Here is a 26,048-nt window from a genome sequence, read left to right on the forward strand (position 1 = left end):
AGAAAAAAACCATGTATCCACCATTAATGAGCACAAAGGCAATTAAGCTAGTAGCTTAATACAGCTGCAAGTAGGAGATGCTAAGAAAGTTCTGAGAAGTCAGAAAAAAAGGGAATCAAAAACTATTCCTCCCTGTTTCCACAAGGCAAACATCAAGCAGCCTCTTCACAGCTTTTAGGTTTTCAACTCTTTATTGGATCGTGTGGTCACTTATTATGTGTTCATCTCATTTTGATTTCTCACCCCTGGCTGGAGAGTCAGAGTTGCCAAGATTCTCCCCTTTTTCAGAAGCCTCTTTAGGAATGTCACAAGAATTGTGTATAGGACAGGGAAGAATTATTTGTGTCTTCCAGGTTAATTTCGTCCAGAATGGTCTTCTAATAGTTCAACAGAAACACTGCTGACCTGAAATGCTTTCTATTAGCATCACAATCCTCCTTCCATTTAGAGTCAGCCTTTCTCATGTTCTCATGCTGTCTTGAGAGCCCAGTTGTCTCACTTTTTTTTTTTTTTTTTTTTTTTTCCCTAGCGCCTATCTCCAGTTTGATTTGTTGATTGAGAGCCTAGAGCTCACAAAGCTCCTGCTGCCCAGGATAGTTGACAGGATTATGGAAACACGCGGTCTTTCCACCACTTGAAGGCAGCGCGATCCTTAGGAAGGGTTGATAAGACATCCAAGTGTAAAGTACAGAAAATATTCAACTCGTTTCACTTGATTTAGTTTTTCTCCCCAACTCCTCAAGTGTGTGAAAGGCAAAAAGCTCATTTCCTCTTAGAGCGTTTTTCACTGTCTCTTATCTATTTCTGTTTTCTTATCGAGTTCTCCACCATGTTAAGCTGTAACGAGTTGATAAAAATTTAGATAAGGAAATTACAATGAATGGGAAGTTGTTTTTTCCTTCTTGAGCACAATAAGGACAGATTCTTTATTCCTTACCCTTGGAAACTTTCCCTGTAATGTTACTTGCGAGTGGCAAAACCCTCTTTGTTGTCACAGAGATGAGTCGTAGTCTGTGGTTCTGTTTTCATAAACATAATGTTGGTGGCCCAAATCGTATATTGATGCATAGTGTGAACTTTCCAACGCAGTGATTCACCTCGGCGTTTTGAGGAAAGTAACATTTTCTTCTCATTCCAGCAGAGGGCCCTGGATCTGATGTCACTTTTTTTTTTTTTTTTTGGCAGAAGATGACTTTAATTATACAGAGCCCTGTTTTCAGCTCAGGTTTTGAGTTTTGCTAAAGTTAAGTTACATTAAGAAGAGAACGTGCCACAAGTTGCAAAAACAAGTAATCAGACTTACTTACTTGTCTACCCGCTCCACTGCAAAATGCAGAGAATAAAAACGATGATTTTAGGGGTTATTTATATCAGGGATTAATCCTTCATGGTTTTGCTTTTTCAGCACTGACATCAGCTAGAGTTTGGGGAATGTAGGCTTGTGTTCATTGCAAACATTTAATTCACAAAATAAAGCCACAGATGAGTAGAGCTGGTAAGAATTTGCAGGTCGTTCACTCCAATTTGAATAATGTGATATATAGAATGCACTACAAAGTGATTTTGAAATGTAAAGCAATAATGTTCCCTTTGAAGTGCTGATATCAAGTGCTAAATGATATATCAATTAAATGCAAAAACAAATCCCAACCCTGCAAATATACAAAAAACAGCTTCTTTGAAGTCAATGGGAATAATTACAAATATGAAATAGAGCCTGGTTCTACCGCGTTTCTGTTAACTGGAGTTTAATGTCATGAATTTAATAAAAAATAGATTAGAAGTCTCAGAACAACTCTAGCTTGGCTTCACACTGGCAAAACGCAATCCCTGCCTGACTCGGCCATCTGTGGGTCTCTAGCACGAAAACACCTCAGAATTGTGTTTGATTTTGTGCTGCAGAGAATTACAGTTCTTGTATCATAAATGAGGTATGTGGGCACCGACTGGCAAAGGGTTAAACTCAGTGTTACAGCTTAACCATTCAGTGTTACAACACCTAACCTTTAGGGAGGTAGAGCCAGCCTAAAAGGGCAACCAGACACATCCCTTATTTGCTGTCTGTTTTGAGATAGAGTAGCTGTGCTCAGGGTTGACTGGGCATGAGCCAGCTAATGGACAGGCAATGGCCTCTTGCTCAGATAACTTCTTCTCATAAGAAATATTTCAATGAATAATTAGAAATGAGGAATTCTGAGCCTGATTTTGATTTATGAATTGGCCCCAGTGGCTGCTATAAAGATGTTCTTGGTGCTCATTTGTATATAGAGCAAGAAAATTAGGTCTGTGCTGTAAAAAAGTGGAAGAAAAGACAAAGTCCCAGCTCTCAAGGCTACACTGAGGCAGCTATTGCAATGTTCAGTTTTATCATATGTAGACTACTCTGTCTTCAGACCTCTTACACTAAACTTGATCTCTCAGGTTACCTGTTAGCACTGTATCTTTAGATGAACCAATGGCATTCACATAGATATCCTCAAAGCAACTATTAGAAGCACTGCTGATTACCTCCAGGTGATAATTGCTTAGAGGTATCTCTGAGCACAAAGCATTGTATCAAGAATGTGTTCCCTTTCACTGCAGTTTTGTCAATATTTGCATATTGCAGCAGTTCTGGGTCTCAGGGATGGTGGATGTTCCTGATGTTCCTCTCAGTTACACTAAAAGGTGCAATCTCTTGTGTGTTTTAGAAGTGATTGCAGGTCTTATCTCCATAGGCTGATTCCCTGATACTCTCTGTGCCATGCCAAATCCTAAAGGAAAGCATATCAGGCCATTTCTGTTTCCTCCAGCATGCAAGCTATAGTCTTTAGCACCTATGAGTTTCTGGAGACCTACAAACCGTACATAATCAATGCTCAGAGTCTGATAAATGCATGTACTCTATCAGCATAAATCAGGACTCAAATGGTAACCTCTAATGGACTCACCGCGGAGCTGTGTAAGTGCACAGAGCACTCTGTGCACAAATATCTTCTGATGCAATGCAAAGGGACGAGAATTCATAAAGAAAACTGTTTCCGCTTCTCTGGCAGCTGCCTGTATGTTTTGGGTACTGACCGAACTGTCCTATGATGGAAGCAATTCTGGTTAGACCCTTGTCTCACTTTCTTCAGCTCCTCCCAGAAGCAAATATGTGGATATTTTTATTGTAGTTATTTTTGGTTTACTTCTGCTGTTTTACCAGTATCAACACCATTTTCCACATAAACTTCTGGCCACTATACGATCTGTTCCGAGCTTGCATAGACTGTCTGGTCTGACGCTTTCTTTTCAGCCGGATCATTAACAGTGAAATTAAATAGCACCAGACCCATTGGTGCCAGTCTGAACGTTTTTCTCAGTGATGACTGGCCTCTGAAACTGCTCTGCCAGGGCTTGAAGAAGGAAGTCCTGTTCCATGCAGCTGGGAATCTCTGACAGAACAAATTCTAATGCTTCTTCTTTTAATAACTCTGGACTGGGGTCCCAGAATGAGCATTTTAAAAAGAGAAAAAGATTACTCTTCTGAAGATGCTCATGACCGACACTTGCAATAGCACACAGAGATCCTGCTGCCACATGGAGGATGTACTTGCAAATAATATCACCAGCTAAGATCATGGATTCAGATGCAGGCTTCTGGTCCAGTGTCCTTCAGGACAGGTAGTCATTTCAGTAGACATATACTCTAGAGGTGAGTGCAGAGCCTTTCAGACATAGCACTTGGGTGGCAATTCAGCTACCAACCACTGCTGAAATTAGGACACTCCTGAATGTATCTTGCATATGCAGAGCTCCCACCTACTCACCTGTCTACTCTACTCAGCTCTGCTTCCCTACAAAGAAGTTGAAGCTGGGAAGAAGGGGGAAACAGGCTGTATTCATCGGAGGCCTGGTGGGCTTTCTCCTCTTTGACACCTGATACACACACATCCCATGGCTGTGCCTGCTCATGTGGTCAACAGTTCTGCTGTTTAAACTCCTGTCACTGGATTTCCTCATAAAACTCCCATTTTAGAGAAGCAGAGGTAATCCTCGCTGCTCCTAGAGTGGCTGCTGGTGTGGAGGGGATGAAGGACAGAGCAGTCAGTCAGGCTTACCCAGAGAAGGCACCACCTTTAATCACATTTCATTACAACTAGAGGCTAGAGATGCTGAAAGCTCTTGCATGACGTGGGAATTAAAGGGCCAGGCAGGAACTTTATATACTGCTGTGGTATGGCTATAGCCAGGCAGACCTCAGAGCAATGAACTGTCTGCTAAAGGCAGTGTCTGTGAGCTTTGAAAGTGAAGGAAGGTTAAATTACACAAAACGCAGTAAAAATGCTACTATTTAGACTCTGGTATTTTTGAAATTGCACTTACTAGAAGCCTCAGTTTAACCAGTCTTCTCATTTTATAGCATGTGGTAAGAGATAGCCCTTTCCAGGAGATCATTTTCAGAGCTGCAGTTTTGGGCTAGAGCACCTGCCTCACCCCTGCAGCTGTTCGTTGCAAAGGAGAGTGCACCCTACACAGCTGTTTGTCCAGAAAGGCTGGTACTACACCTGTACTCAAACTTCTGTCTTTCCTGGGCTTAACTGGGTTACTGTTGCTTTCCTGGCACAGGGATGCTTGTGTTTTGAGAAGCAAAATTAGGTTTAAAACCCACTGGCTGATGCAGAAACTTATTCCAAGTTACAAAGCAGTGCTGGGATAGGAGCCCATCTGGTGGGTCCCAGGAGTGCTGTCGGGGAAGCAGGGAGGTGGATGATGGCTTGAAGCTCTGCAGGAGTTTGGGATAACTGTTTCCAGACAAGCCTGGAGCACTGGCCTTGGCAGTTGTAGCAGTGGGAGGAGTAGGTGAGAAGGACCTTGGAAAGGCTGCCTGGCCCTGCTTCACGGACAGACCTTGTGGAGGAGGAGAGGGAGGAGGTATGAAGACCTAAGGTCCAAGGGACTCTCTCGGAAGGACCGCTGTGCAAGAACTGCTTGGTGGACTAAAAGATGATGAATGGCCTTTGCTGTGGGTAGAGCCACCACCACAAGTCAGCTTTTCTCTCAGGCCATTTGCCTCTCTGCAGTGACAGTTTTGAGTAGTTTGGCTTGCCCAGGAGGAGTCGTTATTCTCACCAGGAATCCAGCCTTGTCTTGAGAATCCCAGTAGCTCTCTGTGCATTGTAGGGCAGGTGTGTGCCTGATTTACCCCATAGCATGGCTCCTGGGGTTTCTACCTGTCTGTGTCCGAATGAGGTCTGAATGCATCCTGTGGAAGGAAATTCGTGCATGCTGGCCAGGCCAGTGCTGTCATACACTCCCAGAGGTTTTCCTGTTCTGGGGAGAGGGTGTGAGATGTGTGGAATCCAGGTGGTCTGCAGTGCAGATGTGATGAATGGAAAACAAGCTGCTACAGTGCTCGAGTCTTTGCTATGGGGTAGGGGGAGGTTGTTTTAGATATCTTTGTTTTCCCAGTTTTGTCAGAAGCCTCTTTTCTTTTTTTTTTTGCTTGGCTTTTTCCTAATGCAATTCATTTATTCTAAAACCTCAAGAATAAATCCTCAAGGAAGACAAGATGATTTTTTTTCTGTTGCTGAATCAGTTGATAGACCCTGCCATGTCCTATGCTCTTTGCTGGTAACGTTACATCTGAGACCAAAAATACCCCCGAGGTTCAAAGTCACTTTGGCCCAGCAACGCACATCAGCTCCAGAGCACAAAGGGCTATAATGGAAAGAGAAGCAATTTATGTATATATGTTTTCAGACTTCATACATTCAGAGACTTATGATGTCCAAAGGGAAGAATGAGAGAATTAAATATCAATGAGCAGAGATAGATGAGCCCTGTGCAAGTTAGTTTTCAACACAATACAATAAAAAACTACCGGGTGCTTTTGTAATTTCACTGAAAACAGAAAGAAATCATCTTCGCTCCTTTGTGACACGTATTACTTAAACTCACACCTCACTTAAGCATATACTTGATTAAATCTTCATCCAGCCTGATCTTCCTGCAGGGATCTTAAAAGAGGCTGTAAAATTTCTAGTGATTTAACCTTATACATGACAGCACAGGTTGTGCCAACTTCAAAGTTTTCTGTACAAGCTTGCAAAATGATCGATCAAGCTTTCCAAGTATCTGTTCTGTTGTTCTTGTTGATTCTTGTGGTGGTTTTTTTCATTCATCCTGGTAAACCAAGGCTTTGCTTTCAGTAATGTGTGTACCACACCTGTGATGGTCAGTGGAAGCCCAGGATTTGTATCCAAGGTTTGAAATTGAACCTCGAATTTCTCACTCAGTATTCCATGGTGATGAGCAAGGCTGATTCTATTGCATGAGACTGTTCCAGGTCACCTGGGAACAGTACAGGAACTGGTGAAATAAAGCCCTGGGCTGCACTACAGTTGGGATTCCTGAAGCAAAAAGCACTTTTTTGCTTTATTTATATACTTATCCCTGCTTGTCCCCATTTTTCTTCAATAAGCAGAGCACACAGTCCACACTCTTTCCTCTAAGTCTTTTACTATAGCAACACTGTCTTGTGTTCACACCAGCAGCCCTCAGATCCTGATAACTTTTCTGGTCTGTAGAAACGAATCATTCCTAGCACGGGTACACACATTCTGATGATGCTGCGTTATCAGAAGACCTTTGTGATTGCACATTGCTCACACAGCAAAGCTGTCAGGGGCTCGCTGCTCTTACAGGCCTTCTCCTGAGCCCTCCAGTCCTTTACCAACTCACACAAACAGCATCATAGGGGCACCCCAGAGAGTGATGGACACAAAAGAAAACCAGAGAGTCTGAACAAAGACATGTATTAAGCTCTACAGGAAGACATATTTTTGAAAACATACTGTATGTTGTTAACATCAATACTAGTAACTTTGAAGTCATCAGAATCTTGCTGGAACCATAATCAGACAATATACAGTGCACAACATGATATATGTCAAAGGGGGAGCCATGAATTAGGTAAATTAATCACCTTTGCTCATGAGGTGAGCTTTAGGCGTGGGATTTGGCAATATGAACATGATGACTAAAATATGCTACTGAACAGCAGCAAACACTATCCTATCTTGACATAAAGAAAGAAAATCCAGTAAGCCTGCGCGTATAAGACAGGTTGAGTACACCGGAGTGGCATATTTTCACCATTGTTCCACAAAGATGTTAAATGATGCTTAATTAATAAATGCTTTGTGTGTGAGCTGCAGGAGAGTCTGTTCACAACGAGGCATTCAGTGGAGCTGCATGGTTCAGGCAGCTTTTTCCATAGTGGTACCCTCAATCAAAAAACTTGAAGCTGGTATCTCAGGTGTCTTTGGAATATGGTCACAAGCGGAATTTGATAAACTATGTTGTGTGACACTTGGCTCTGTAATTGTTTTAACAAAGCAGTGGCTAAATAGGAAGTTCCCTGGTAGTCTTAACCTGCTGGATAGCCATATTTCAGCCAAGTGGTTTGGAATAGTTTTCTTGTTCCAGCCTAGTTGGTGTTGCATGTTGTGTTGAAGCATATGTTGACCTGAAAGTAAAATGACCTATATAATAATTGCTGACCTTGAAACAGGGTGCAAAGCATAGAAAAGGGAGAAGTGGGTTTGATGTCATTGTTTTTCAGTAATTAATCACACAAGAGAGCTCAGAACAAGAAATAAGTTATTGGTGGTTAGGTCTACACTCTCTGTTGAGATTTGCCTCAAGTACTAACTCACCAACCCATACCATGAGTTTTCAAGAGTGGCTACCGGGGCAGGCAGAGTCTCAAGAGTCCATGGGACCTTGTGCGTACAAGTGCAGTTGATGATGGTATGTCATGAATTGTGCTTGCAGAAGCTGTTCCACAAGACATCAGAGCTTACAGGGCAGACAGAAGACAGTACCCTTGGTTTATAGCTACTTCTGAAGTGTTTTTTTCATGACAATCTAGAAATAGTCGTGTGATCTCCCTTTTTAAAGCCAAATCTTACTGATCTTAGCCTGCAGTATCTTCACAATAGAATTGTACCATGCAACCTCAGCCAGAATAATGTCTTATTGTTTAGAATCATAGAATTGTTGAGGTTGGAAGTGACCTTAAAGATCACCTAGTTCCAACCACTCTGCCACAGACAGGGACATCTTCCACTAGACCAGGTTTCTTAAGGCCTCATCCAACCTGGCCTTGGACACTTCCAGGGATGGGGTGTCCACAACTTCTCTGGGCAACCTGTTCCAGTGTCTCACCACCCTCTAAGTGAAAAATTTCTTCCTTATCTCTAATCCAAATCTACCCTTTTTCAGTTTCAAGCCATTGTCCCTTGTCCTGTCACTACACACCCTTGTCAAAAGCCCCTCTCCAGCTTTCTTGTAGCCCCTTTAGGTACTGGAAGGCTGCTAGAAGATCTCCCCAGAGCCTTCTCTTCTCCAGGCTGAACAACTCCAGCTCTCTCAGCCTGTAAAAATCCTCAGCCTTTAAAATCACTGTTGCTACTTAGAGCTTGAGACAGCAGAGTTTATCTGAATTCACAGCAGTCACATCACTTCCAGTGTGATTTGGCTACTCTTGAGCATGTTGCTCACACTGATGCTTTTGGCTGCAGCCCTCCAAAAGGACATCCCTGTCTCTGGTCCACCCCACTGTGCTGAGTTGCTCATATGTGAAGAGCCCAAGGGAGCTGGCACTACACAACATGGACTCAGGCAGCATCAGAACAGCTCCCAAAAACAGCTCCTGGACTGGAGTGAGAACAAGAATATCGATTCCCTGGGAAGATAACACAAATGGAAATGCTGGAGACTACTTCTGAGGCTCTTCATCTGGCATTATGGGCTTATCCTGAACTTCCTCTCCCCTTGCATGGAGAGAGTAGAAACATACTAAGTTTTCAAACCCAAGCATGAGCATGCTGGAGCTGGAGCGGGTCTTGCAGCACGCCTGGGGATCCTGTGACATACAGATCACAGCCAGAGATCTGTTGCTACAACAGGCAAAGAGCCAGAAAGAGGTGAAGTCTTCTGGCTGGGGCAGTTACTCTCCACTTTGTAACTTGGCTTCTCACATCACAAGAGAGAGGTCCTTCTGCAGGACAGTAATTTCCTTACTTTGACCTGTCAGTGCTGGAGCTCCATGCAATGCAGGAATGGTTCTACAGCATTTACCTGACTGTTTCCTCCTCTGTAAAGGGGTGGCCAGGATACTGGTTGCAAGTGCACCTGGGAGCATCACAGATCCTGCCCCGTACTTTCACCTTTGCTGTATCTCGTGCCTCTGCTGCTCTGGCTAACAGCAAGGATCCCTGAGAGTTCACACTGCCTCTGTAAGCAAGCAAATACAATGGCACGCCAAAAGAAAAGAAAGAAAAAAAGAAAAAAAAAAAAGGCACACAGACACCTGCTGTGAGTTTATTTTGACAAGTGTCATTTAGATGCAATAAGCTATGATCATCTCTCCGGCGTGGCTGCAAACAGAAAGGAGCCAACTGGGTAAACAATCCCAGGTGCTGGGAGCAGAGCACGGATTTTTCCGCTGGGCTGGGAGGGCTGGCGGAGAGAGGGGGGAATGGGGAGCTTTTATGATGTGCTTCGCCGTGGGCTGTCTTTCCCCTCTCCGCCAAGCCTGGAGGTGCGGGAGGAACCAGCGGCGTTCCCATGGCCGGCCCGGTGCTGCGCTTGGCTGTGGCGCTCTGCGGGATGCTCTAGCAAGGAAGGGATGCAGGGATGGAGAGGAGGGGGATGCGCGCTGTGTGGGGAACTGCAGGAGGGGAGAGGGAGGCGGGTGCCTGCCTGGAAGGGGGCATTTCTTCCCCTGTACGCACAAGCCGATGCCTACCCTGCTGAAGCAGTTAAACGGGGGAGAGCAGCAGCGAGGCTGGCAGATTCCTGCCCTGTGATATGCCAGCCACAGGGTGACGCAAGGGCTGGAAGGCTCCAACTAACAAGCCATTTTCACCTGCGTAATAAGCGCTAGTGGAGATACAGCAACAGCAGCAGCAGCAGCAGCAGCAGCGGCGGCGGCAGCTCCCAGTCCCCGCAGCCGGCCAGACTCCAGCGCGGCCGCAGCACCATCCAGCCCTCGGCGGCCACCGCAGCTTTTTCAGTGGCTCCCGCTGCAGCCTGAGAGCCGGAGACCAGCGGCCACATTGCAGGCAGCATGTCAGCCCCGCCGGACCCCCAGGACCTGCTGCTGGCGGGCACTGGGGTGCACTGGGCTGCGGACGGGGCGGACCAGTATGCAACTGGGGCTCCACTGCGGGATGGAGATGGGACTCAGCAGCGGGAACAGCTGGTTTTCGGCTCTGCCAGGGAACACCCGCCTGTTGCCATGGCGACTGCATCCCCAGGTAAAAGGCGAGGGGTACCCAGGGATGCTCAACAAAGGGGCCCTGGCAGCTGCGTGTCCTGGTTTTCTCGTCCCGGTCCCTTCCCCGGTTCTTCTCCCAGCCTGGCTTCTTGGAAACATTACTACCGAGTTAGCGAGTGCATGTAGGAAAGCAGAAAATAATGAGCAATTGCGGCCTTTGCAAATAATCATTTTTGCTGATGTGGGGGAGGGGGGGTTGCAGGACCCAGACAAGTTCCCTGAAGCCCTTTGCAGTTTGCTAGGCACAGGACATCCAGATTTCAGTCAAATGTTGGAGGGCGTTTTATTTCACCTGACTTGATGGGGCTCTGTCCTCATTTGTCGTACACCTGTACACATCTGGAGTGACAGATCTCAAAGGAGTTATTTCAGATATTCTCCGTGCACCTTGAATTCCTGCATGGCCCCTTATGTTATTTCAACATGTAGCTCTCAATGGAGTGCCTGTTCAGAAGTGTTTGTGTCTTTTCTGCACGCGTTTGAGACATCTCAAAAGACATCATGTATTTAGTCATGGACTTTTTGGTTGCTGTGTTTCCCCTCTTTTGCCTTTTTGCATGTATTTGACTTAAGGTGCATTTAGTTTAGCTAAGGTCTGCAGGTTCATTGATTTTCAGTTTACTTTTGGGATGTACTTGATTTCCCTTGGTTTAGAGTTCATTTCTTTAGTGGATGTATTAACAGCAGGTGTAGATCTATTAATGAACCCCAGAAGGCTTAAGCTTCCAGTAGCTCCTGGTAGAAATATTTTGGGGAAAATGACTCTATTATTTCCTTCTTAGTGACACTTCCCCACTTTCTTTCCTATTGCCGCCCATCAGAGAACCCAAATAACCAAGTAATCCAGCCCCAGGGAAGCTGGTGGATCCCATCTAAATTCCTCTTCACTGGGAAGCAGATGTTTCCACTATGCAGCCTGGCAGTGTTAAACTTGTCTTGAGTAAGTTGAGGGTCAGGGCTTGGGACGGGAATCAGTCTCCATTACGCAATAGCTGCAGGAGCATTAGGAACTGCGTTTTTGGGCTGAGTCCTTTCTAATCCCCTCCAGTCAATCAGCACAAAGAGTAGCTGGCTAGAAACAACACACTGACTACGTGTATTATTCCACTGATACTCCTCTCTGTGTTTTTTTTCAGGGTCTGAGTGTGTGTCTGTGCATGTGTGTGCTCTTAACATGGATGTTTCCCTCGTGCTTTTCTCTCTGCTTGATGCTACTGAGTTCAGTAGTAAAATGGGATCTAACGCCCATCAGCTGATGTGGGAAATGTTTTGCTGTTTTGTAGCTTTGGGCAGGCTGCAAATCTGCTGATGTGCTGCTCGTTTGCTGATCTGAATGGTAGGTTGTGAAACGTGACTTTGTACCGGAGAGAGGCAGATGGCTTGTAATGTGAGGCTGTTCCAGGTGGGGGGGGGGGGGTGCGTGTGTGAAGAGGGGCAGGATTGGGGTCCCCAGGTGGGGTTGCCTCAACAGTATAATGACATGAAGAAGGGGAAAGGATCTTGTGAGCTTTTGTTGCTCACTGATGGATAAAAATATGGCCATGCTGAATCTTAGTGCACAGAACAAAGAGGGGTGGTCTCTTAAATTGTGTAAATCTCCGTTAAGTTTAATATGATATTGTTTACATTTAATGAAGGCTTCTTTGGGCTTAACCTGATCTGTAGATTCAGGCTTATAGAATGCAGAATAGAAAGGACTGAAAAAAGGAAGGAAGGAAGGACGAAAGAAAGGAAGAAAAAAAGGAAAGAAAAGGAAAAGAGAGAAGTAAAGATAATAATTTTGTGAATCCTCTGCAAAGGGGCTTTAGACATGTTTATTTGCATGTGTCAAACTGTGGCAAGGTGGAGACAAAGTGAGCGATACAGACCTTTTTTGGTGTTTGCTAGCTGTGGATTGACAGACTCTCAAATTAGCAACCTCATTAAGAGTAGTAACGTATTTTAAACATTTCCCATTTTATTCTCCCTGTTTGATAAAGTATCCGTTGTGCGGTTGTGTGTGTGTCCAGCCGACCATGGCAGACAGAGCAGCATCCCAACCAGTGCAGACCTGCGTACGCAGTCTCCTTTTCTGTTCGTGGCCGCAGCATCTGTATTTCTGTTCCACATTACCTAGACAGCTACAGCTCCTGCTCCCTTCACCGAGAGAAGTAAATAATTTTCCCGTTCTCTCTGTGCCACTAAATATTCTTCAGCTGCTGAATAAGAGCTCTGTCATATTGCTGAATATTTAAAACTGTTGAGTATTTCGGAAAACTTTAATTCTCCTGCTCAGAGGAGGATTTCTGCATTTTCTTAAGCTGTAAGGAATGGACCCAGTGGGAGATACCTACCTCCAGCAACTTACAACAGTCATAAACTGCCATAAACTTACAACACTCCCTATGCAATGGGGCACCTGGGGACACTTCAGACAAGAAACAATGCATCCAAACAAGAGTGAACTGGACGGTATGTTTTCCAGGTATTTTCCCGACACATCCCGTATCTTCCTCCACACCTCTCAGACTTTTTTCACCTTTCTGTGAGAAACAAGGTTGTGGTCTTTGAGGCAAAAGCAGGGTTTGGAGACTGAGCGATTCTCCCAGCATGAAAATAACTGAAAATAAATGGTGGGAATTTATCACAAGTTGAACAGAAGTTTTCTAATACAACCTAAAAATTTGCAAACTTTCCCTGATCTCAGCTTTTGTTTTAAGTTTGAAAATCAGCCAGGGGTTGTTGAAAGGTTCAGGAATACTTTCAAGCTGGCCATGGGCCCAGCTTTGAGCCAAACTGGCCTTGTGTCAAAACCTTGTGAGTGGTTTCTGAATGATGAAAAGCAATGGATTTCACTCCCTGTTCTTCAGATCAACCAAAATCAGCAATGATTTGGATTGCAGAAAAAAAATTCCCACGAGGAGTGGAAAGCTCAGAGATTTCTCAAGCAAAGTCAGGGAAATAAGGAGCTGTAGATCCCACGTCTGCTGCTTCTCCTGCAGAGCTACAATGAAGATCAACTCCTGTGGCTCCTGGGCAGGGACAGAGCAGTTTATCTTGCTTTTATACTTGGCTTCTGCGTTTTGCTGAAAATGTTTCCCTCACATGGAGAGTTTCCCTTCTTCCCAAAGATGAATTTGGTTCAGGGTGAGAGGAGCTTGCATGCCGCTCTTACAAGGACTGGAGACTGAAGCAGTCCTGAAAGGCTGGTGAGCAGTTGTGTGTTGGTGAAGAGAGCCCCATGTCACCCAACACACCATCTGGTCACAGATTCTGTTATTTATTTTTACATCAACAGTGATTAAAATTCCTTGAAAAGAATTATTGCCAGAAATATTACACAGGCTACCAGGCATTCCCCAGGATAAATACATATGGTTTCCTTCAGAGAAATGACAAAATGTAAGAATCGACTGTACCTCCATGGTGCAGGTGTGTTTAGGGAGAAAAAGAGGGGAAAAAGGGCAGGAACACATACAAATGGTGATTCTTGTGTCAGGATCTGGAAAGTTGTATGCTGCCTTGTGCATTGGTGGGCATCTGTAGGGTGAATTACAGGCAGCAGTGCTATGTCCCTACATCCATGTAGCTGAGATTGAGAGAACTGCTAGTGAGACCTGCCCACTGATACTCCTTCCAGGATGCTCTTTGCCTTCAGTCTGGCCACAGCAGTCAGGACATCCCTGGAAATCCTGGCGAATTTCCAGCTGCCTCCAAAGACAAGTCGCAGGTGGAGTCCAGCTGCCTAAAGGAGAGGTGGCCAGTGCCACAGGAGACAGACAGAATTAATAACTGGGATGTGTCCGTGGGGACACAATGGGATGGCAGATGTGGCCTCTGGAAGAGCAGCCAGGAGATGGTTGGTATAAGTCCTATGATTATGGGACTGAACAGCGTTCATGTGGCATGTGCCAGCATGGTGAGGTGAGGCAGATCAGTTGAGGAGCAGCATTTGCCTGCCGAGAAGCAGTGAGATACCAAATCCCAGGAGCACTTTGTGCTCTAATGGGTGTAAATGTAGCTCACAAGACCGTGAGTGGTCCTGGCTCCTGCTGCTCCATGATGAGGACAGACTATCTAGGCTCAGTGCTTTTAGTAAAGACATTTTTAAAAAAATCTTTCTAATTCATGTGATTTGTAGAGGTTGAGTTTGAAAATGTGTGCCATGTACCCACATGCTCTCACCACGAACTGACCCACCAAACCCCCTGCCAGCAAAGGGCTGCAGTGAAATGCTACTAGCATAAGCCTATGTTTATACTGGTAGTGCTTCACCTGTAAATCTCAATTTGTTTGTTTCTCTCCAGTTACTGGAGGCTTTACACTTCAACATGAAAGAGATTTTTGGTGGTTTTCAGGCAGCTTGAAAGCCCTGTAGTTCACCTGAGTGGAGAGAAGTGGGTATGAATGTGAGCGTCTGCACTGCTTGAGTTTGGCACTGATGCTTTTTGGGGATGTCAGAGCACAACCAAATGCAGCAGGTTCCCCAAAGCAACTGGCTCAGCTGCTCTCCGTGGCCTTCCCACCCCTTTCCAAGTACTGCTTTAGCAAGAGCTCCTCCTTCCTAAATATCCATGGCAATGTACTGCTCAAGGCCCTGTGCGCTGTAAAGGTCAAGATCCCAAACCGGATTTTTCAAGTTGCTGTAGAAAGAGTCTTGGTAGAGTGGATTCACTGACCTAAGCATGTGCCACAGGGGAGCCTAAGCAGCTGTTTGGAAATATAGTCTCAACTGCCGGGCAATCTTGCTCAGATTTAGCCATCTGAGGCCAGATTTAATCTCACTTTGGAAGAGTATATATTCATGTCAATTCTATTATTGACATTTTAGTCTTTCCTGATTTAGAGGAATTTATTTATTCTAAAATAAACTAGAATTTATTTTTTCTCTGCTCCCTGGATTAGTTCCTCAAAACCTCTGACATACTGGTGGGAGTGAGGGTGATGGAGGTTGTTTGGTAGAGGCTCTCTTCATCCCCTGGGGTTTTATGAGTGCAAGCAGATTTTGCAGAGAAGGACAGAAACACAGGAGATTTCTTCTTGGATCCTTCTGTTCCTGTATTTCTCCTGAAGCTTGACAAAGTGGCCATTTCATCACAGCCTACAATCAGTCATATAAAAAAAATTCCTGTTGAAACACCATCCTTCATTCCTGCTTGGGTAAAGTAGGAGCAATGGCACCTGTTGGGCTCCTCCAGCAAGTGCTCTCTGCATCTGAGGGTGAAAAGTGCTATTGGAGGTGCATAAAATCTCCTGGTTTAGAATCTGTGCAGCAATGTAGCTCTCAATTCCATACGGATCAAAATGCATCTGTCTTTGCCCTGTTCCCCATAGGGATGCAGGTAGCTCTATCCCCACTTTGGCTTCCATGCTGGTGGATTTTCTTCAGCCTTCAGGGCTGCAAATGGGTTGAGGAAGAGGATGAGGCAGATGAAAGAGCGGAGTAGTACCAGGAAGGGTGACTCACCTGCCTTATTTTAATCTTCATTGCTCAGTAATGAAATATTTTATTTATAGGCCAGGAACTGAGGAGGAGAGGTTGGGGAGGAGGAGAACGGCATGGAGGCGAGAGGCTTTGGATGTCCCAGTTGCGGCAAGCGTCGGCTTTTGTGTGCTGCAGTATTTCCTGGGTTGCAAGTCTCCCCTGGGCTGGGTGGTTCACTGTGTCTCACTGGTGTAAGGGTCCTGGGAGGCACTGCCTTTTTTTCTGCAGCTCTGGAAATGCCATTCAATGACACGTCTTACATCTTATTTTTCCCCTGAAAACTGTAGTGTGCAGTACACACGCCCTCAGCATGTGCTCTCAGTCTGCCTGGGAACGGCGACCCCAGCAAATGCCTGGGTGCTGCCCGGAAAAGTTTGGGCAGATCACACAGGTCTGTTTATCGTGTCTTCACAGACTGTCCCACAAAAGGATGCCGGCCCAACTGTATGGCCTGGATTGACCCATGATGTTCAGGACTAGCATTTGGCTCTGCTTTCGGCCCTGAGACCTGTTTTGGCCCAAGACCTAATTACTTTGTGCACGTGTTTTTTAGCTCAAATTTTCTGAAATACCCAAGGAGTTGTGCTGCAGGTCCACATCATCAACAGGGAATGGAGGTTTTTAAATGGGTGAGTTCTTAGGAATTTGTCTCCCTTTCCCTCCTGAGTAGTGAGTAACTCTAAAATGGGCCAAGTATGCACTAAGCCTTTTTCATTTTTGATGTAGCATTTATGTCTTTATTTCTGTTTTGTTGGGGTTTTATTTTATTTTGTGTGTTGTATTCTCTTTACTGCCAGATCAGGGCTGCTCATGAAATTCTGGGGGGTTCTTGTTTTTCTTGGGTTGTTTGCTGTTTTTTTTTAAAAGAAAAGAAGATCATCACATAGCAAACAATGTTTCAAATAATGAAGCATTATTTGTCATTAGTTTTCTAATATAGAGAAAGTAAACTACTGTAGACTTGGCATGATTCAGCACTCAGGAATGCATCCCACATTTAGTATTCTTGTTTTTTAAGACACTTTAGATTTATGGTCAGCTTAATCCTCTAAGAAACCCCATACCTTCAGCAGTGAGAATAAATTCTTGGCAGTCACTTGAAAGACACAGCTCAGAATAGAGGGTACATTAATCACTGATTTCAGTTTTCATTGTTTTAATAAAGTATTTATGATCCTAATTATATGGAACATAAGCGCATTCTTAACTGCTTTAAAATATGAGCATGGTCTTAAGCATATGCTCAGAGGGGAGCATGTGTTTTGTTGAATTTAGGGATAAATGAAGTAGGAGATATATCACGGATAAACCGTCTTTATTACTCATTAGATTAGACTGCTTTAGGTCACTTGTGTGTAAAATGGAGGCACCAGCACTTACCTATCTCATTACAACACTGAAAATTAACATTTAAAAACATTGAAAAGCTCAAATGAAATCCATTATAGTGTTGTTGTTTAATTTGATGTATTGCGTGTGTCCAAGTGAGCCTAAAAATTGTTGAAAGTTACTACAGCCTTCATAAGCCTGTCTCTTTCAAATATTAAGGTGTTATCTCATCAGCATTGGCTTTATACTTTAATATTCCTTAAAAGTGGGCTTTTCCATCTTTATTTAAACAACAGCTGCTAAAAGAGTTCTTTGAATATTTCTTTCACTGCTGTAATGAGACGTCTGCCCTTGATACAGCCTCCAACTATCATGAGCTCACGTTTCAGAAAAGGTAGCTGGTTCTTCAGAGATGGTTTTGACTCGCTTGCCATTAAGAGCTACAGAATTCTCAACATCTCCTTCATGTAGCAGTGAAGGAGATGCAGTGCTGCAGCAGGGTGTTTGTGTGGGTACCAGTGAGGACGGAGCACGGGAGAATGCTTGCCAAAGGATGCTTTCTGTGCTGGGGTGACTCTGGAGTGCCGTGGAGTTATGTCAGCTTGAGGCTTTACCGTGCCATTCGGGACATGAATTATGTCTTATTTTTCAGCAGTGCTGAATTTATTAACTGCAGCTGATTTATTGCTGGTAGCTTCAAAGACTGAAGGCCATGTTAACTGTGGCCAGCAAAAAGCAAATGCATGGGGCAGCCTTGTCAAGCTGGAAACTTTCCTACTCCCAGCCCCTGGGAATCTTGTGCTTCTCTTGTCTCTGAGTTTTTTTTCTGTGCAAATATCAGTCCATACCTCAGTTGCACATGAGGGCACCCCTCGGTGAGTCCAGTGGCCAAGGAGGAGGAACCATGGCACCAGGGCACACTCTCTGGCCACGGGGCCTGGCAGGACCCTCTCTGCCAGTGCAGGCAGTGCTTTGTCTCCCAAACACAGCCCAGGGAAGCCGTCCCTCACCCCGTGGAAGCACCCTTCATATGCATATTGTAAATGCGCAAATACAGAAGTTACAGATCCAAATGACATCCCCAGCCTTTCCGTGCCTGTGCTGCGATAGTCACTGGCTGTATGACCAAACAGCCAAAAAATCCTCACCCTGGGCAAGCTCTGCAGCACAGCTGTGCAGACAGCCTGAGCCGTCAGAGTTTGTACTGGTTTTCTTCTGCTGAGCCTGGCCCCTTAACGCACTGCTCCCAAAAGCACTCAAGGGTACCGATAAAGGAACTGGAGGGACAAACTGTATTTATAGCTTGTGATTGGCAAGGGAGTTTTGCCATTTACAGCCCTAATCCTGCCCCTCAACTTGGAGGCAGCAAGGCTGATGCAGTGAGGATGCCTACACCCACCGAAGACAGGATTTTGCATGCCAGGGAGGTGGGAGTCCCTCACCCCACACAGATCCCGACAAGCATATAGCCAGCAGAACAGCTCTGCTTCCAAATGTTTTTAATCCCAAACTCATTGGCAGGCCAAAGGGCTAAATCCTAAGCAAAGCCTAAAAATCACTCTAAGTCTGCCACTGCTGTGCGAGTGTTCACTCGTATTCAGTTCGCAATGTCCCCTCCCTGTGTGAGGAACGTCCACTGAGGCCACAGCAGCCAGGGTGGGAGGTGAAAACCTGCTGCAGGCAGAGCTGGGGAGCACAGCATCTCGTCTCTGCTCTCATCCCCTGAGCAGCATCCCCATGTGCTTTGTGGGAGGGTGTGATGAGGTGTCTCCTGATGTACAGGGGGGTTCTGAATTCCAATAAGTCATAATTAGGTCTTTCCCTTGATGTCCTTAATTTAGAGGCAAAAAAAATGCCCTTACTGCTCATATGCATAGGAAATGCTTTGCATTTCAGGATATTTTCATTCCTGTTAACTTCAGCAATGAAGCACAATGCAACACGCTAAAAATTAAATGTGCACTTCAGCTGAACTGGAGGCTTAACTGCTCTGTGTGCAGGTGTACCTGTATGATATGCACAGTAATCATGTGCTGTTTGCAGCCTGATTGTGATAAAAAGGGTAAAGAAGTGCCTTCTCCTACCCCTTATAAAAGCTATAACAATGTGGATCCCAATTTTGCTCACCATTTTTTCATCTCCAGTTACTGTTCATCTCTGTCTTAGGATGTACCATGTTTGTCAGTTTGTTGTGGGTTTGTTTTTGGGTTTTTTTATTGCAAAGCTTTATATTTTTGGTAAACCTCACTGACTGAATAGATGCTCTACACCGCAGTGTTGCTGTGTGATAAACTTCAATTGAGACAGTTGCCTCTGAGGTGGGCTGACCTAAAGCTGAGGCTGGTTTCTTCTCTTTTGCAGCTTTTGTAGTTCTTTAAAAAAGCCATAATGCAGCATTCATGTTGTTGCTCTTTTCTCTATTGCTCTAGCAAAAGTATCTCTGAGGTTGAATACAGAATTGATTTCTCAGGGCCTCCTGGTTATCCTGAAAGTTTGTGTGTATAATCCGTGATTCTCAGACCATAATTAGTTTGTAGGAAAGGTGTTGAGCCCAAAGGCGAAGCTCCGAGAAGATGTGTGAGAGTCAGGAGAAGTCCCAGAGGAGTCAACCTTCTCTGAATATGTTGTTTATGAAAGAAAAGAGGATTTATGGCTTTCACTGCTCAGAAATCCTTATATCAGAATGGCTGGTAAGTGGCATCTGGGTTACAGGCAAGATAGGATTTTAACTTCACTGAACAATTTGGACCAGATCTTTAGCAGATGGTATCCAGTTCTCCACTGAAAAAGTTTCATGTGCGTTTAATGTGGGTACATTGCATGCAGGATTGAAAAGTCAAGCAAGTGGACGATCGTGCACATGCACAGATGTGGAGCCTCTGAGTAAAAACCGGGGTACTTTTACACGGGTGAAATAGGAACTCTGCCTTTGAAAATGCACACCTGTCTCTGCTGATGCCAAGAAAAAAAAGACCGAATTTCCTGAAATTTAAAGGTTTTGAGAAACTTGCCCATCAGATAAATATATTCCAACAAGAGATACATAAATTAAAATAATATTTTAAAAAACAGCGAAATCTTAGAAAACAATGTGTATATATTTTCAAATTATTCCCAAATCAATTTGTATGTTTCACCTTATTTGGCTGGCAGCAGTGTTTAGAAATCTACTTTGACTATGTTTGGTTTTATAGTAGGACCTTTATTCCAAATACATATAAATTCTGTTTTAAAAGCACTAATTCTGGCCTGTGAAGTTCTCTATTGTATTTTAGAATTGCCATGTCAAGCACCTTTTTTTCTGTTGTTGTTGTTTTCCCTGCCCTAAAGAATACCACTGGAGATTACAGTGGATCATCTGAGCAGCTATCATAGTAAAAGCCAGTTGCCATTTTTGGAATTTTTTTTCTTCTAAGTCTTTCTGACATTAGCCTTTATAATTCAGTTGCTGTGTAGTAGAAGTTCAGGTCAGAGCTAAGGAGACGAGCTTGGGGATTTATGCTGTGTAAAATATATGCGATCTGCTCTCACTTTGAACATGGTAAACAGACCATGTATAATCCCTGGAATACTTGGTGGATCGCTAGGCCATGAAGATGGCATTTGTAGTGTTTGTCTAGCTACATGTATTTTTATATGGTCGTCTGTCCCTATGCCATGTGAACTCTATTTGAAAGCAACCTGAGGAGGAAGGGCTGAACAAAGAGTGAAAAGAAAATATATCATTCCCAGTAAGAGACTTTGGAGTTTGGGCTTCTTTTTTTTTTTCCCCCCTCTCTGCTCGTGCTTTTTAATGAATCGTTCTTCTAACCTACTTTAAATCAAGCATCTAGCATGCTAGATGTTTTGCAGATGAATCATACTGTGCAATGCACTTATGCATATCTGCTGTGCAAGTACATTGTCAGCTTATATTTGATAACCTACCACCAAACAAGATCTTTTTTCCAAAAGGTTGGGCTACTAGCATTATTCTCCAAGTGAGAATAATGCAACCACTGTTAATAAATCAACCGGGATCTGAGGCTGTTTCATCACTTTCACTGCCTCCTTGATTAGCGTTATCCTCAGAGGTATAAATTAAAGAGGAAAATATATAATCTGGGAAGCTTTCCAGCATCATCTTTGAAAATGTGAGCTCAATGTTTTGCTGAGATTTCTTTGGTGGAGGAATGCTAATAGCAATGCTGAAGATGTGCTCTGATTGCACCTTAGAGTAGGAAGATGCACAGACTGTCTTCATTTCTCTTCCCTTTGTCATCAAGATTTCTAACGCGATCTGCACGGGATGAATCTTGAACTGTTTCTACACCAGTTCTGTGAACTGGTCCCAGAAATGCCGCTTCAGTCGCTGCCTTTTCTGCTGCTTCTTCTCTTAGTCTGACATTTGCATAAAATATGTTACATGTTTTCCCAGCTCAGACTGCAGATAACTGCCTGCAGCTGTTAGCAGTGAGTGGACATGGTCCCTCTGCTATATTGGTCAAAGCCTGAGCTTCAGCAATAAGGATTTGAGGAACTTCTGACTATTCCTATGAGGTGTCATCACAGCTGGGTGGTAACTCCTGACACCTCCCTCCCTGCCAAGGGAAGAAAAATGTGCTGCAGAATGTGCTGATTTGCAAAAAATATTTCACAGGGAAGGTTTGATTTTAGCAAAGTTCCAGCTGTGCTAAATGAGCAGAAAAGACATTTTTCAGCATATCAGCAACGCCTTGGAAATGGAAATGCCACATCCTCCAGCACTTTCTTAGGAGTCAGTTTTCCCCTTCCCCTGCCCGTAACCCACTTGGGTCTTTGGTATTTACTGGAACTAGGAGTTTAGCAAGACTGTAGTACTTGGAGCCTTGCTTTCGAATGTCTCTGTGTTTCTATTTGCTTTCTCTTGGCCAGCTCTCTGCCAACATCATCCTTTGCTTTCCAAGAGATGGAGAAAAGCGCAAAATGCAAGAATAAGAGCTGGCGTTCCTCAGGTTGCATTTTGGAGAGGCGTAAGGAAGTAGACAGCTTTATTACTATTTTGCTGATGGGACAACTGGTGGACAGTGAAGTGAAGGGTCTTACAAATAGTCCCCAGCAGCTGCATTTGAACTAGGTCTGAGTCTGGTGAGGCCCAGGCAGTGCCAGGACGCTCCAAATGGGTCTCGGCGTCATCGTCAGTGACTCAGTTTGTGGGGCTTTTCAGACAGAGACTCCAAAAAGTCATTCCTCTCTCCCGAAAAATGTAGGGCAGCTATTTTTACTTAGGTGTATGAAGATAGTTTTGGGTTTTTTCTGCCTGTTTTTCACTTTTAAATTTGTGTTAAGGATCCTTAGTTAGGTTTTGCAAAGGCATTCACCCTTCCAGCTGAACAACATAGAGGGAATACCATGTGTTATTTGCTGTCTCTACTGACATAACTAAATTTGCTGAAGCAACGTGTTTCAACATTTCCAAATGTTTTTCCTGTGGAGCTTTCTCTTCCGTAGAAAGGTTTTCTGTTTCCCCTTGATTTGAGATGAAAAGAAAATTGAAAATAATATGAAATTTTCCCATAGGACAGAATTTCTTTTGCAATAACTCCACTTACAACTAATGTCAGGAAACCCACAAAAAACCCACAGTCAATATGCTTAATTTCAACCCTGCATTTTTGAGTTATTATTTGCTGTTCCTGTCTGAAGAGCAACAACATGAATGCACTTTTCTCTCAGCTTGAAATACCCATTAAATCCAAGAGCTGGTGCACTAGCAAGTAGGATTTGTTAGCACCTATTTAATGCACTCAAAAGGAGTGTGACTTTGGTTTTCTGTCACTGGTGAAAATGAAGTTGCCACCTGGTCCAGCCCATCTAATGGCTGCTGAACTATAATACCAAGCAGGTTCTTCTTTATGGCAGATGATTTTGCCACCACTGTGGTGAAGAAGGCATGAAGGCATCAGCATTCCCCAACCTAGGAGCTGCCCAGTGTCCTTGGATTCAAGTAATTAGTGCTCCCTCCCTTACTCAGTTGCCTATTGGTGCCAAGCAAGGGAAAAAAAGTCAGTGAAGACAGCAAATCTGACTCTTTCTTCGTAGGCTCTATACAAGACAACTTCTTTTTTAAAAGCCCTCCCCTTCTCATTTTGTGTGAGCAGGAAAGCAGTGCAGTCTGCTCTGTAGGTGGGAAGTGAAGTCTTTAGAAGCCATCAGGTTCCCTTTCCTGACCGTGCACTTGAAGCTGCAATGACAACCACTTCCTCAGCCTTGCTGTGCCATGTGTTTTAACCAGCATTGTAGGAAAAACCAGAAGTTTTCAACCACTTTCAGACTCATTTAGCTGCATAGTAGTAACTGCCAGAGCAGGTAAGATCCAAGGCTTCCCAGGAGTCCTCTACTCCTGCCTGCACCCAGCACCAGGTGCCCCAGGCCTTTGCAGCCTTTAGAAATGAAAGGGCTAGATGTGAGCAAAGCACCATGTTTCCTGCAGTGTGGCTTGCTTGGGTTTCTGGTCACAGCTAATCCACTGTTTCTGAGAAAACGGGTTAGAGAAGCTGGTTTCTAACCTTGTCCGACAGAAAGTTGAGGGAAAAAGGGGTGTTTGCTCCTGGTGCTTGGGGCAAACATCCACAAGAAACAAGCTATGCTAAAAGTCAGAGTAGACACAAGGGTAAAATTGTATAAATCAGACAGGAACATTCAGGCTGGGAGGGAGAGGAAGTCAGGATGGAGAGAAAAGCGAATAGCGAGAAAAAGACATCCAAACTACTCTGAGTTTGAATTTCTCAAGTGATGGATTTCTCATCAGTTTATGGAGAGAATTAATTAATGTTATGCTTGTAGTGGTAGGGGGTTAAGCTTAGAAACTCAGCAGGTGCTTTCTGGTTCTCTTCTCCTGTGTTCATGAGCTCTGGAGGCAGACTATTCTAGCAAAAACATCTTCCCTCACTCTTTGTTTAGTTGGAGCTATTTACATAGTTCCTCTTTAAAAAAGCTTTTGAATGCATTTTACTTTTTCAATTATTTCTTTTACTCAACTGAAAGGGCATAAAATTCCCATCCTTCAAGGTACAGACAAATTTGTTCAACCTTTCATAGTGCAAGTACTACCTGAAGGAGCGTTGTGCCACAGCAGGACCCAGTGTGCTGACTTTGCTCTCCAAACCCCTGGAGACTGGTTGACCTCTCCCAGCTCCTACATCTTGCACTGGTAAACTACAAGGAAGACCATGAAAACTCAGAATGATCTTGGCCAGCCATATAAATGGTCTGAATAAATAGGAAGGGATTCAGCAGGGATGGCATCTCAGCAGGAAGAGTCAACTTCATAAACAGAGGATAGGAAACCACGGATGAGTCCATCAGAGAAGGACTGGGGTGTTGAGGGCCACAAGCCAAATGCAAGCCACCATAGGCTGCAAAGCTTGTGCTGTTTTGCTGTTGCTAAACAGTAGATGCCACACTGAGATATGGTGATGTGGGGTTTGTGTGCGTGATGCAGCAAATGGCCTGGGGAGGAGTGTGGTATCTAGTCTGGAGCACACCACTTCAGGAGCAATGCAGAAAGTCCAGAGAGCAACCAGGGTGATGAGATGTCTGGGAAACTTGATCTAGAAGGGAAGATTGAAAGAACTAGGTTCGTTTAAGCTAAGGGAGAGAATTGCTGGGGGACAGAACAAGAGCAGTCTTTAAGTATATGAAAGGCCAAGCAAAAAACCTGAATTAACATGATCTCCAGGTCCACGGTGGACAGGAATGGATGTGGCTTCAGTTGCAACGTAAGAGATTTAGATTAGTCACTTGGAAAAAACTTCAGGACAATGTAGACATGTAGGATAGAGAAGCAGAGGTTGCTGGGGTGGGGTGGCTGCACCTCCATTGCTGGAGGGCTGTATGGGCAGTGCAGAGGGACGTCGCCCAGTGACATATGAAGTGGTGCTGCTGCCTGGGGCCAGCAACGGAGCTAGGTCATGTCTTTCAGGCTTTTCTGGCTCTCTTTTTGGAGGAGTCTAGAAGCTGGGGTGATTGATGGGAGCAGGAAACATAGGAATTTCTCCTTTTCCCGTCTTAGTTTGGTCCCTGTCCTGTTCAAATCAGCAGCTTCTCCTGTGCTGATATTTTTGTGTTTCCGTGGCTTTTGATGGTAACTATATTTTTTTAAGAAAAAGAGCTTTTTATTTGTTTTACAGGAATAGCCAGGCTTTCCTTGGTGGATGAATTGAAACCTGCAAACTGAAACGCGGCATTCAATGGCTTGAGTTGGATGAACAGAGCAATCTTCAGCATAAAGTAGTAATAACAAAGATTTTTAATAAATGCAGACTTGGCAGGAAGAAATTACAGAAGACGAAGTGTGCACTGATAGTTGGAGATTAGCAGCATAGTGCCTGCATCCAAGGAAGTAGGAAAGGAAAAAAGATACAGCAGGTACAGGCTTATTAATTTGATCTAATTAGTACTGTTAAGAACATTAAGGTAAATGGAAAATGGGAAAAATGCATCATTGATTTATAAACGTGAACTGTGAAGACAAACCTGATAGTTTACTTCAGTAAGATACTGATTGTTCTCTGACTGGGTTTCCGTGCAGTATAAAACCCAGCACTACATGGAAAATTGCTGGCTGAGCTGGAAAAGGTAGAGAGCAATACACCATGGCATTCCACGTGTTACCTACAGAGCAGACAGCTTATAGAATCATAGAATCACAGAATGGTTAGGATTGCAAGGGACCTCAAAGATCATCTAGTTCCAACCCCCCTGCCATGGGCAGGGAAACCCTCCACTACACCAGATTGCCCCAAAAGCCCTTTTTATGCTGAAAGGAAAATATTCAGGCAGCGCTGGAGCTGCTGGTGGGGCTCCTCAGTCAGTCTTGGGGCCCGTCTTATTAAATATCTTTGTAAATATTTGGTACCAAAAAGCGAGAGCAGACTATGGGAGTATGCTGGGAGTCAGGGTGAGAGGCAGCTAGAGCATCCTGCA

The 26,048-nt window shown here is 44.3% G+C and overlaps 1 protein-coding gene across 1 annotated transcript in view; it reads left to right on the forward strand.

Annotated features, from left to right (window-relative positions):
* Window positions 1-10,099: 10,099 nt before the first annotated feature.
* The window catches only part of RTN1 (reticulon 1), a 123,566-nt gene continuing 107,617 nt past the window's right edge, over window positions 10,100-26,048 (forward strand). The window contains exon 1 of the mRNA XM_086613447.1: window positions 10,100-10,289. Within this exon, the coding sequence (XP_086469573.1) occupies window positions 10,100-10,289 (190 nt within the window). The remainder of the gene's footprint in view (window positions 10,290-26,048) is intronic.

Source organism: Tauraco erythrolophus, chromosome 6 (genome assembly GCF_009769465.1).
Source record: "Tauraco erythrolophus isolate bTauEry1 chromosome 6, bTauEry1.pri, whole genome shotgun sequence".
Classification (NCBI taxonomy): domain Eukaryota; kingdom Metazoa; phylum Chordata; class Aves; order Musophagiformes; family Musophagidae; genus Tauraco; species Tauraco erythrolophus.